The 14,383-nt window shown below is 28.2% G+C and overlaps 1 protein-coding gene across 3 annotated transcripts in view; it reads right to left on the bottom strand.

Annotated features, from left to right (window-relative positions):
• LOC135930018 (uncharacterized) overlaps positions 1-13,190 on the bottom strand; it is a 38,111-nt gene extending 24,921 nt beyond the window's left edge. The window contains exons 1-5 of one of the 3 annotated variants that reach the window (XM_065466783.1): positions 12,752-13,190; positions 4,188-4,374; positions 3,440-3,622; positions 849-1,061; positions 718-756 (exon numbers count right to left, since the gene is read on the bottom strand). In XM_065466783.1, coding sequence (XP_065322855.1) covers positions 718-756; positions 849-1,061; positions 3,440-3,622; positions 4,188-4,374; positions 12,752-13,027 — 898 coding nt within the window. In that variant the 5' untranslated portion in view covers positions 13,028-13,190. The remainder of the gene's footprint in view (positions 1-717; positions 757-848; positions 1,062-3,439; positions 3,623-4,187; positions 4,375-12,751) is intronic. The other 2 variants (XM_065466784.1, XM_065466785.1) reach the window with 2 other exon arrangements.
• Between the last annotated feature and the right edge of the window lie 1,193 nt (positions 13,191-14,383).

Here is a 14,383-nt window from a genome sequence, read left to right as displayed (position 1 = left end):
AAATGCACATTGTGTAAAAGATTTGCAAGGCAATGCATGCATATAAAAATTTCTTATCAATTAATAATATATATTATATATATCTGTTCTCTGAGGTTACATACAAAACTATATAATACATATAATTATAATTATAATTATCAAATTTGTCTTGCAATAGAAAGTATGCTGTGAAAAATGCTAATCCCAAAATAAACCTTTTCAAACTCTAAATTTGTAATCACCCAAATTATATTGTTCAAAATAAATATTTTTTTTAAAACATTTTTAGTAACCCTTGAATAGCCCTTGAAAAATATTTGCTAATCTGTAGCTTCAAAATTTACTTTAAACATAACATAATCTTTGGCCGTTTTCAATAGCTAATAAAGTGTTGCTCGGACTAAATCAATTTCAAAATTTAAACATATCAAAAAATCTAATCAAGCCCATAGCCAGGAAACTTAAGTTGAGAGGAGGGCAAAATGGCTATTCCATCATCCCTCCATGGTTGTTTCTAATCAATAGATTTAAGATTTTCATTCTCTTCTAAATCGTGACCTAAAGACACCCTCTCGCGATTTTTCTGAATACAAGTAAATTATAAAGTGCGCGGTTCGCGAACTAATTCATGCTTTTTAAGTTTATAACGATATATATATATGTTTTTTAAGGCGACATTCAATTTGATTTATATTTTATTTTTTTTTGTGGTGCAAAATGATTAATTCATTTTACTTTTTTCTGTTGGTGGACATTTACCCTCACAATCTGGCTCTTAAATAAAAAAATATTATGAATTTGACGTTTATATCATATGTTTTTTTAATTACGTTGTATATTACACGTATAACAGTTAATATAATTACCATCGGGTCTTTTGGGTTTAGCGGATTGAGGTTTAGGAGGAGTTTCCTTGTTTAGACACACCTTTTCGCATTCCGCTAGCGTCGCGTATTTGTTACCGTTGCCTCCGCACCCGCTGTAAACGAACGGGAAGCAGGCCTTCGACTCCGTGTCAAAGTAAAATACAGGCACGCTCTCCTCACAAGTCCCCTCTATTTTGGGTAGATTGCAAGATTCTAATCATGTAAGAAAGCACAAAAAATTTAATCATATGCTTTCAAGCCAAGCTAAAATGGCATTGGTTAAATTAGTGTTGTTAAAAAGCCTGATTAGGTCGATTTTTCAAAACTGTTGGATTAAGATTTTAGCTAGAATAATAGAATGCAAGCATCGAAATTTGGCGAATAGATGTCCAAGCATTTCTACCCAGCTGTGAGCAAAATCTTTAGGCTTGCATAATGTTATTCTGGTTATAATCCTTATCTGGTCGAAATAGGGGCTTATTAACAACACTAGTTAAGATAATAGGTTATGATTTTACTTAAAGTTGAAAAAGGAAAAGGGAAAAAAGATTAAGATAATTTTTAATGATAGGCTATATGAGTAAATGACGGGAAAATAACGAACATGCCAAAAGTGAATTTGAAAGAATAAAATTTTAGATTAAAAGAAAACATCCAAGAGAACTGCTTTTCAAGTATAAATAATTGCTGGAAAAATTAAAACAATCCAAGAGAGCTTTTCAATTATAAATAATTGCTGGAAAATTTTTTTTTAAAACATCTTCTGTCTTCTATTTTTTTTAATATCCAAGGCAAAATTTACAATACTGCTAACATCTTATTCGCCCACTTTACCATTACGTCTTCACCCATTCGTGTAACTCGTAAAATAGAGTGATTTTATTGCAATATCTTTCCAACACATGCCGCATACCATTTTTTTCTTTAACATTTTCGGCCCTCCTTCCGTTCAATCATGACGTTTTTCACCATCAAAACAAATTCATCGCCATGCAATAATTGAAAAACTTCACTCACCATTTTCATCACAAATAGTTAAGATCTTTGCTGCAGCCTCAACAAATTCGAGCTCTTGGTTTCCTTCCCAGTGATTTCATACATTTTAATATGATCCCTATGTCTCTTTTCTTACACCCTCTATATCACTTTCATGATCTTCGCTTCGATATGCCCCATCCCCTTTTCCAATGGACAACTCCTTTATTTATAAACTGGAATAAACCATAATTTAAAAGAAGCCACTTCATATTTCCGCTTACTTATTTGTCATTTTTGTCGCTGCCTTTCTCCGTCTCCTGCAAAATTGTCTCATTTTTTGGAAATCCACAGCAACCCCTTTCGTATTAGTCAAAAACTAACGCTCATTAACCGATTCTCTTCACTATTTAAAACATTTGCCAGTAATTTTATAAGGCGCCATTTTAATTCTGTGTATATCATTATTTTTGATATTGAGAATTATATTATTCTTTCTTTCCCCGTTCTCCGGCTCACCACAAACTCCTGACTCTTAGTTTCTCGCGTCTTTGTGCCTCCGAGATTTTGTTCTTCTTATAGGTCGTCCCTCTTTCGTCTAAGTACAGAATTTTTCCAATTGTCATTAACACACTAATCCTGGAAACTTTAGCCGCTCTTGTAATCACCGTTATAATATCAGCTGATCTTTTTCTCCCAATCCTTTCCGCTCACGCCTCTGACAAAATATCTCCTACAACTAACGGATACTTGTAATAGAAACTTTTATCGCTATATTTATTCTTTGTATCTTTCAGCATATTTTTTTGGTTTCTCGCCAATAATTTTTATAGCTTCGCCATACTCCAAAATTCTTTTGCCCTCGCCTTTCTTCGTACCAAATCTAAAAACCTTAAGACCCCTATAACTCCATTCAAGTCCCCACCTGGAAATTCGTCTACCCCTGAAACAAGATGGCACTTCCAACAATGTAAAAAAAAAATTTCATCGTTCCCGCAACGTATGGAAACCATTTTTACCATTTGCTTTCCAGTGATCAACCCATTACTTATTGGCTCAGTTTCGCCTCCACAACCTTGTTTATCAATTTCCCTATATCACCCAGGCACAATATCAGTAACTACTTGACCACAACATTTTGCACCAATCGTATCAATCATAGTAAATAGAAAAAAAAGTCGATCTAAGTTGGGTTTTATAATCCATGTAGAATGTTATAGGGTGAAAGTAGACCTCAAATGAGAGGACCCTGCGCCAAACAGCAAGAATAGGATTGGATATTTCGAAGAAAAATTAATCAATTTCCTAGTATATATAGGCAAAAGTAATGGTGTATAAATTGTTTATTCGAGATTCAAATACAAAAATATGCATTTATTCATTTATGCTTTAATCAGTGTCTAACGATGCAAAAATTAAATAACTTTATAGTATAGGATCCTCCCCTATTTTTTAAAAATAAAATAAGATAGTTTCTAATGTCCGTGGGATATACATATTCCAATTTCCTTTTCTTCTTTCTTTTTTTTTTATAAAAGTTTTCCTGTAAATGGAGCGTAAATTTCAATTTTCATTTTTTTTTTTTTAAAGAAAAAAAAAAAATTATTATTTATTACTCTCCGGATCTAAATTAACGCAAAATTTTAGGCAATCTTCTTTGCTTTTAAAACGATTCGCGTTTCCATCGCAACCGCCGTACCAAAAACGGGCGCATTGCCCTTGTTTGCTTTCGAAATGCCAGTACATGGTAAAGTTAATGCATGATCCTTCATCAGATGGTAATGAACAGTCCTGTGGTTCTAAATTTATTTTTTATAAGCGTCATTATTATATATCGCTCCTCTTATAAAAAGAATGGGTTTTAGATAGAATATAGGTTTATTTTTATTTTTTTTAAAAAATAATAATCTTTTTTCCTTCCAATTAGGCTATATATTGTATTGGGTTAATGGTCATCTAGAATGGTTGCTTCTTTGTGAATTGATTGATTAAAACAGGAATTATGTGTAGACATGAAAAATTATAGAGGTTATTACATTATATTGTCAATTTATCTTTAATAAGACAGCTCTAATACATTGTGATATTGTGATATCTTTAAATTCTTATGAGTAGCATACTTTTAATATTAGATTATGACATCGAGAGTTTTCACATTACGAATCTAAACTTAGTCATGTAGAATATCAACACATTACTAACGATTTTTATTCATTTTCATGCGTAACACTTTTATTTTAAAATTTAAACTTATAAACTCTAAGACTACTTGTATAATTGCCATCCCCTCTCAGCGAAGTTTATAATTTGCTCAAAATCGATTAGAAGATTAACCTTTAATTTTTAAAAAATAAAATGGTTTACTTCTATCCTCATCTTTGATCATGTTCTTTTCGTGATCCGGGTGGCCACTAACCCCCGGCCTTGGGGCAGGTATGGGTGGTATGCGTTCGGATGTCGATGGTGGGGGTTCCTTACTGAGATTACGCGAGTCCGGTATATTAAGCAATTTGATGTCCGACCCTGATTTGCATTGAGGGTCGTTTGGGTTCTATTATAATTGTTTTTTTGGTTGAGTTTATTTTACGTTATATTGGAATAGAATATTAATATATATTTTATTGAATATTCTTCCCTCCTTTCCTTTCTTTCTTTCTTTCTTTCTTTCCTTCCCTCTTTTCGAGAGAAAATAAATCTGCAATGGAAATCAAACACTTTAACAAAAAATAAATATCAATTATTTATTCCTAATAAACAAAGAAATTCATTTCTCTTCAAAAACGTTTAATAAATACAAATAATGATAGTTACATTTGAAAGTTGGGTATTAAATGCAAAAGAAAATCTTATTTTTCTACTCCATTTATTGCAATCTTATCCGAAAGTTAATATATATTATATATATTATTATTGAAAATATTATATGATGATGATGGTAATAATTATGATGATAAAATGCATATTAAAAGCTTCTATTATATATAAATAATATTTATGTGACTTTCGTTAAATATTATTATAAAGAATAACTGGACTGTTGTAGCCGTTGAAAAAAAAGAAGAAATAAATTTAATATAATATATTAAATGTCAGTCATTTTCTGACAGGAGGATTAACTTTTCCTAAAGGGAGAGGAGTGAAAAGGAGTGATCACATGGGGTTTTGGGGAAGAACAATGGAGTTTTCTTTGTGTGTCCTTTGGGGTGGAGAAGACATGGAAGCTGGAATTAATTCATATTTTGGATAGTTTATGATAATTATTATTATATTTGATGACTGTTTTATATTATTAAATAGTTTATGATCTTAATTAGATATTTTTATGAATAAAATGGACGTTTACAATTGAAATATTAAATATGGACTTTTACAGGACCAAATCATTTTTCTCGAAATTTCGGCAAAATTTGTGCTAAACAATTTTAAACTCCCATATCTCTTACCAAAGGGGGTCAACGGATCCTGAAACTGATGTTTATAACACTATTAGAATTATTTATAAATTAATCTTACTAAAGTTTCGATGATGAAAAAATATTTTTAGAAATCCCATCTTTTGCTATATAATAAAATCAATTTTTAGCTGTTTTACTTTTCTTCTCAATTATAGCAAAATAAATAAAAACATAATATCCTTAATAACTTTGTTTGCCCAAAAATAGCAAGTAATCATAAAACTCTAGAGCATTACCCGCATCTTTGGCACCGTCTAAGATCTAAATATAGGCCTCGAATAATACTTAAATTATACAGTAATTTGATTGTATTGTAACAATGACTCGAAATTATATTGACTTTATCAAATCCTTAAGACCATAATTATCATCAATAGGTTTTTGTAATATTTTAAAAAGAGATTAATATATATTCTTTTTGGTTTGTCAAAAAAAAGGCTTTTTTTGAACCAAAATAATTTTAAGAAAAACATAATTGGGTTCCTAAAGAAAAGGGAACAATAGTTTTATTTAAAATGTTTCTTTGTATGTTTTGCCTAAGGAATAAGACCGTAGGTTTAAGGTTTGTGATTTAATTTTGCGAGCTAAATTTAAGGTGATAGGAGCGAACTGTCCGTTGGTCGAAGTTGCAATTGGCGAGAATATGAAATTGCTGAAGTTTTTGTATCTGGTTTACTTTTTTTCAGAGAGTAAGCAGGTTGCTATTTATATTGGTGGGGGGGGGGGGGAAGACGTTTTAGCGTTAAACAATTTCTCTGTTTTAAATAGATATGGTATTTTTTTAAAAATATATTGTGAAAAAAATGTTTCAAGGAGAAATCGAAAATATTATTTTATTTTGTTCGCGAGCCGTGATACGCGCTTTTATCGTGCCTAATATTAGGACCGTGCAGATCCACAAATTTTTTTACCTATTCGTTCCGATATTTTGCGATATTTATTATACTATAAAACCGATCCGGTGACCGATATAGATATTATAGTGCACAAATTGAGCGTAACGTAACGCATCCCTTTTGTTTTAAATTGAGGTCGCCTTTTTATTAATATCCGTCGATTCAAAATTTTAAATAAGTTCTAAAAAAAAAAAGATTTGTCTTGGCAAATTATATTATCGTCTGCCTTCTTATTTCTTTAATTTGTAAATATTCCTTTTTTAGGATAGTAGTAAGTTACTTATATATTACATTTTTATATAATATTGAAAAGCGAAGAATAAAAACTATTTATACGTTTTTTTAAATGGTTGCTAACGCCAAACAGTAATTTTACCAATTTGCCACGAGGCCATTTGAAATGCATTATTGGCGCCTTCAACGCAGCGTTTGAAGCGCTCAATTTGTGAGCACTATTAAGTCAGATTTTTATTTACCATATGTCTTCATATCGATGCCATAGAAAAATCAATATTTTCTATAGTTCTCCAAAAAATTAGTTATTTCATTTAGAATATGAGGCAATGTTTATAGGGCTTAATTGTGATGTTGTTGAACGGCTAGATTATTTAGTAGATTTTTTTTAAAAAAACAGCTAAATCAATCGCCAAATTATTACCTAAACCAATTTCGCCAATAGGTTTCCAAAACCTTTCTGCCATCTGTGGGCAAAATCTCTAAGGTTGGATAATTTACACTAAACTAAAATCTTGAGTCTGTCGTTTTCAAAAAATTGGAGAAATCTAGCAGTTAGCTAGATGTGTGTGACCTCGTTAGATCTTGTTGGAGATAATAAATAAACATAAAATAAAATATCTAATTTTTAGCTCTACACAATCTTTTAAAATATTACCATTATTTTTTTTTTACATTACAAATAAACTTGAATTTTGGATCTATCATTATTGAAATTATGTATAAAAAGGGTTAAAATATTTTGGTTTAATCATCATTTGTAGGCATTATTAAGTAAATTATAGTTTATATATATTTTTAGATTTATTAAATTTAATCTTTGTATAATAACGATGTTTTGCCATTTATGAGTTAATTTTATATTTTATAATTATGAATTTTTCGGCGTGATACTGGGAATTTATAATTTTTTTTTTTACAATTAGAAGAGCTTCCCTAATAAAAGGGAAAACGAATTGTTATGTAATTTTAAAAAAAATTTCTCTTCGATTTTATTATTGGAATGGAAAATTATTATTCCTATCATATTAATAAAGGATTACTATTATTTTGGGTTATCATACGTGTTATAAAAATTCATGCGTGGATCATAATGTATTCAAGCATGTTTGGATACCTATCTTACTAATTGTAGATAATTTTTTACCGCTTAACGTTCGAGTATATAATTTACGAGAAAATATATACGAAAAAAAACTGATATAAAATTATATTAAGTAGAAAGGTTTATGGCAAAATTATCGTGATATTCATAGGAATATGTGTATTCCAAACATGGTGGAAATACATTTCCGGTTATAACCATATTTTTAAATTTTTAAAAAAAAAACGCGCTCAAAAAAATGATTTCGCCGGGGAAAAAAAAGAAAACATTGCCCGCTAAAACATATACAAATCATACAATAAACCCTAAACAATAAATAAAAATATATCGGCCCGATCAGATATCTATAAAAATGCTAGGTATCGGTTCAGCCCTACTTTCTATAAATGAGATTCTGAGAGCGAAACAACGCTAAACCCCTTTGATAACATCAGAGACCTTATAGTGCGCACAAATTGAACGTTTTAACGCAGCGTTTCAAAACGCGAATAATAAAAACGTAAACGCAGCCATGTTTAAATTGAACCATTGATTTAGGTTTTTTATTATGATACGTCTAAATTTAAAACAAAAAAAAACAAAATGCTGTCCATATTGAACGAATGCATTTTAAAATGTATCATTTGCGTGGCGTTTTTGAAACGCTAAATTTGCGCGCACTACTGGTCTCTTGGAATGCATTGTAGATAAAAGAATTTATTTAGAAGGGGGAAGGTAGTGGGGGGAAGCTCATCTTAGCACCTCGAATTTTTTGCTAAAAAAAATTTGTATATATAGATTTCATTATTTTATTCCCGCCATTGGCTATAAAATTTTCCTTTTATTTGTTGCTAAACTTAAGTTAATTTTTGAGCGCTATGCCACGCCATTATGTAAAGGACTCGGTAAGGAATTGTTAAATAGTCTTGAGAACGAATTCGCGGATCGAAGCAAGTAGGAACCGCTCCTTCGATCATGATTAACTGATCACAAAATCTCGTATATCGTCTTTTGCGAAGTGATATTCTAATTTTTTTTAAGAAGAGTCATTTCCTAACAATTATTCATCTCAAATATATTTTTTCTTAAAATTGCTTAATTCTATGATTATAAGGCATTAAATTTATTTTATTTTTTTCCGTTATTAAAATAACAATTTTTAACAATTTTTGACATGAAATCTTTTTTTTTTAAAAGAAATCTTAATTTAAAATTAATTATTTATAAACTATAAAAAACTCAAAAAGAACGAACAAATGTCGTATTAAGTTTTGGTGACATTAGTTAATTTATGTATAGGTTCCTTTTCTTAAAAAAACTTTTTGGGAAATTAAATTATTTTTAAGTTTCTTATAATTACTGATTCCTCCATTTATTGAATAATTTTATTTCATATTATTTACACAAAATAATATAAAATTATGCGGTTAAAATCTCGTTAAAAAAAAATAAATGAGGGGAACAAATGCCATATTTGTGTGATTAATCTTACGCAACATAAAATGAGGATATTTTAAAAAAAAATTTTGATTTGCTTTGCTTTGCACATTTACAATATATAATATATATTGTTTTTAAAAAGTATGTATTTGAATTACATGAAATTCTTCTTAAAAAAAATTTAGTTTTTTTTAATAGGGATAGGATATCAAAAAAGAAGAAAAGTTTGAGAAGTGAAATTAATTAAGGCAGGTGTATTTAGTTAATATATTTATATATATTTTTATACATTGAGATTTTTAAAAAAAATACTTTAAAAAACTTAACTTTTTTCAAGAACATACAAAAACAAATAAAATTCTGTTACCATTTTAAATGTGGTAGGAAGAAAAAAAAGGAAAGGAAAGAATTTAATATTAACATTTAGAATTTTTAGAATTCATTTTTTTTTAAATAAATGAAAAATAATCTTTAAAAATATTATGCGAAATATTATAAAATTTTACCTTGATAATTTTTTTGTATTTTTTTACAAAAAAAAATAAATTATAATATACTAACTTTATAAAGATAGAAAGAAAGAGAGATTTTTTTTGAAAGAGAAGATATCCTTCGAATCAGGATATGGAAGGGAAATGGAATGGAAGGAATAACGAGGATCATCAACCTTTTTTTTCCTCAATACGTTTTTTTTTATTTTAAACATAATTTGTTACACATTTTTATGTGTGTTCGTGAGAATTATTTATTAGGCTTTCGGATTTTTTGGATAAAATGTTAAAAAATGATTAATTTTTTATATTTTAAAACTTAATTAAGTTATGAGTTTTTTTTTGTGCTTGCCTTTTTTTTGAGGTCGGGGCAGGTCTTGCCCCGGACAACTTGCGCAAAATATTTTACAGAGCCGTGCCTAAAATTGGCAAAAAATTTTGTTAAGGATAGGAAATAGCCTTATCTATGTCTTTTTTCATTAGTAATATAATTATTATGGGTCTCAGGGTGGGCAGAATTGAGTTGTGTTCATAATATCCAAAAATTAAATTTCACAAAACTTTTGAAACTTTAATGAAAAACAAATAAACAAGTTATTTTAAATACAAAAATATTAATAATGTCCAAAATATGATTCTAAAAAATAATTAACACAATAAACTCGGATTCCATTAAAATTTGTGAAAGTTTTGGAACTTTTCGAATATTTTTTTTAAAAAAAGAGAGATTTTGAACATTAGCCTTAAAAAAAGGAAATTGAAGATATGAACCAGCAAAATGAAATTTAAAAAATAATCCCAATTATACATAATTTTCTGACTGATTAAATTTGGTATAACCTTTGAAAAGTTTGATTAATTTGTTCAGTTTTGTTAGTAGGGGTCATTCGAAAACGAATATAAATCGAATATTGAATTATTAGTAAACGAATCGAATAATTTTATATTCGAATTCGGATTATTCGTAAATGAAACGAATCATTTATTATTCGAATTCGTACGAAGGTATTCGATTCAAATAATTTCCATCAAATAATTCAATACGAATAATATATCGACAAGAATTTGTTTTTTATGCACAATTTAGTTTTAAACAAACTCTGATGATGGACTAAGATTAATGCGCATGGGCAAATAAAGTTTTTTCTTTCTTCCTTTATAAAACATTCCGTTTGTTTTTTTTTGGACAGAAAATAAGTTGCGACTTGGAACTTAAATAAAACCTTTCACGATTAGTTGATAGAAGTGTACCTTTGTCAGTCATATCGCGTGTCAAATTGATAGGTCTATAGAAATGACAGTTGATTCAATTTATATTCGGAATAATTCGCTATATTGCATCAAATAATTCAATTCGAATAACACAAATTATAATTATTTATTCATATTCGAACAGAATGAGCAATTTTAATTATTTAGTATAATTCGTTAATATTCGTTATTTTTTGAATGGGCCTACCTGTGATATAGTGATTTGTAGGGCTATTAAAGACCCTAGATTTTGCTGATTTTTTTTAAAAAAAACGTATAAACCCTGCATTCATAGTTAGCGAGAATTCATGACAAAGTAATATAAAATATGATAATAAATATAATAATTTTACCATTCATTATTGTGTATGTGTAGCTAACTGCGATTGCAAGGTGTCAATTTTAGTCAAAAAAAAATATAATAATCCAAGCGTAAGAGATTTTGCCATAATAAGGACCAAAATTATCTTGCCATTTTTCGGCGAAATTCTCCTGGATTAATCCGTTTATATTTTTTAGTCGAAATAAATTTATCACGATTTACATATTTTTAGGCCTAGTTGAAAAAGTTTGAAATATAATAATAAAAATAATAATATTCTCTTTTTCTACCCAAGTATTTAGGCGCGAAAAATATATATAAAAATTCTGACTAAAGGTTTAAAATATAGTAATTATATTCCAACTAATATAATTAGGCAGACTGAAGTATTATAAAAAAAATGATAAACAATATTTCCCCAGAAAACGTCAGATGTTGTGTAAACCCTCTTCTTCTTTCTATCGCCTTACCCAAAAAGGTATATAATGTGAAGGGTTATGGAGAAATAATTTTTCACCTCGAAAAAAATAATTGCACATTTTCCTCTTATCAACTAACACCAACGTTTCAACTTCGCATAGATAGTTAGAATCTTTGTAAAAAAAATTTATTTTAGGCCCAATCCCGGCCCGGTTTTTTTAAATATTAAAATTGTATCTGGCTTGCAAGTCTATAAACGAAAATCCGATTTAATATATTTATATTTTAAAAAAATATTATAATTTTCATTCGTTCGAATTTAGATCTTGACATGAGATGACGATATCTTTAAAATGGGCTTAAAAATATGATGTTTTTTTAAGTCTAAAAATTACTATCCAGACAATTTAGAAATTTTTAAAAGGAATATATTTAACAATACCACTAGGAAGCCCTTTTAACTCGTAATTAAAAGTTAATAACCCATATAAGGCCTATAATTTTGTTTAAAATAATTTATAACCCCCTCACTTCCCCCCCTTCTTCAGTTCTCTTAGTTTTTAAAAAATGACATTTGTGAAGCAATATATATATTTTCTTTAAATTTTCAATCAATCAATAATTTGAGAGAAGAGAAATGATTAATCATTACGTAGTGTTGTTAAACGGTTCGTTATGAGCCGATTTTTAAAAATGACTAACTCAATATTTCATCCAGAAAAATCTTACGCAAGTCTGAAGATTTTGTTTATAGAAGGAACAATGGCCTAGACATATATATTATCAAAATATCGAAGCTGATAATCAATAATTTTTTTTCTGCCTAAAATATTGAGTTAGCAGCCGTTTAACGACTCTTAATCATTAGATTTCTAAATAAATTTTCCGATTACAAAGTGAAATTGTAATATATCGTAAGAATAATATATTACGCCATTTACTAATTACAAAATACGTATAATATACCTGAACGAAAATAATTTGATTAAATAAATAAATGGATGTTTTTTTTTCTTGCCTTTTTTTTCCTCCCTAACATAAGTCATTATTATACCTCACTCAAAATACTACAATTGGATAGGGCGTAGTCCCGTTCATCTTAATAACTATACATCTGAGTTTACCCTTGAGAAGAAAAAAAAATTGACAGGGGAGAGGCCCCCATATAATTCACGTTCGCTCATTTTGGGCCGGTCTGAACATGCTAGAAAAGAGAGATAAGTTTAGACCGAACCATTCCCATTATTTTATTTTTGAAATAAAATATAGTTATGTAACATTCAAAATATGAAGGAAGAAATATTTTTTAGGGTTAAAAAAAAAAGGTAATCAAACTTTTTGGCAGTCGATAGCAGCTCCAGCTACGTATAAGGAATTAGAAATGCAGGATGCTATTAGAAGAGAGATGAATAACATGTGACGAATATTGTAGTTAGTTCTCAGCAGACTGTTACACGGCGAAGCGAAGGGTGACGCGGTTTTCTCATTTGTGTCGATGTTCTTGCCTCGGCGACTACCGATCGATTTTGGGAAATCCATTTTGGATAATATGATCTGATCGGAAAAAAATGTAAACCTTCCAGCTTCTTCGGACCAGCTATTTTCTTTCATGGCAGTGTCGGGACTTGCCCTATTTCCGGGAAGAAGATTTTATATTTTTATTAAATAATATAGGGTAAAAAAAAGAAAGATTATTTTTCGCTAATGAAATTATATTGTCGCAAAAAAAATAAAAATTATTCTCAAAAAGAATTTTTCGATGGGTTATATTGATAAAACAAATTAATAATAATAACTGGAGTTGATGATATATTTTATTAATTTTTTTTTTAAAAAACTTAAATCAATTTACTGGATTACGATATTTATATTTATTTATTATTTGTGATTTGGGGAAGAAAAGTAGTAAAATTTAAAGCAATTTTAATATTAATTTTTATTATTTTTTGTGAATTAAATATTATATAAAATAATAAATGTTTAAATATATTTTTTGCATAATAAAACAGATACAGATAGTTACTTTAACTAATAACAAAAAAAAAATACTTTACTTTTCATAATGCAAAATGCAATTACAAAGAATGAAGAAGAAAAACAGGCTTTGAAAAGAAGGCTGAAATAAAAAAATTAGAAGAAAGTATTATATAAGCAAATTTAAAATACGTTTATTTGTATAAAAGAATCTTGAAATATTTTTTTTTCGCAATTGCAATATGGGCATTTCCTAGTATATAATAAGTAATTAATGTGTCTATTTTTTTTTATAAAAAATTATATAAACAATTTTTCCTTTTATTTTTTTTCTTCTTTTCTATTTTTATTTTTATATAAATTTTTATCTCTTTTTAAGTATGGCACATTCATCGGATCGAGGGAAGTGAAATTAATTATATTATGTATACGGTGTTTTAAATTAACCTTTTTTTTATTGGACAAAAACTAAGGTCCCTTTTTTGATAAAAAAACAAAAAATATTCTAACTTTTATCCATGTTAATTTTATTATTTATAGCTTATCAATTCATTAATACGCACTATAGCAATTATAAACGTCGCTTCAAAAAGACCAGATTGTTGCCGTAACTGATAATTACATATTAATATTATTTATTATTATTTTGAAAAAATATTAATCAGAATCAGAACGGACATATGAGTTTCATTAAGAAAGCCATGTATTTATTTTATTAAATATTCTGAATAATTCTCAATTCTACCAAGCACGGAAAGTTTATAATAAGAAATAGAATGCGTTTTAATATTGAAAAAAATCTATTTGGACCTGGAATTAAACCAATTACTGTGTAATTTCATACGAATCCTTATATCTTTGAAGTATCTAAGCAAATATATACGCAATTTTATTAAAGATGATAACCGACATTATTAATTTGGACAATTAAAATTCAATTATCAATTCCTTAATAAAATGCCATCTAGAAAAAACAATATCTGTTTTGAATTA

This window comes from Gordionus sp. m RMFG-2023, chromosome 5, assembly GCF_954871325.1.
Source record: "Gordionus sp. m RMFG-2023 chromosome 5, tfGorSpeb1-WG-v2, whole genome shotgun sequence".
Taxonomy (NCBI): domain Eukaryota; kingdom Metazoa; phylum Nematomorpha; class Gordioida; order Chordodea; family Parachordodidae; genus Gordionus; species Gordionus sp. m RMFG-2023.
The sequence above is the reverse complement of the archived record's forward strand: the minus strand, read 5'-3'. Positions and strand labels throughout refer to the sequence as shown.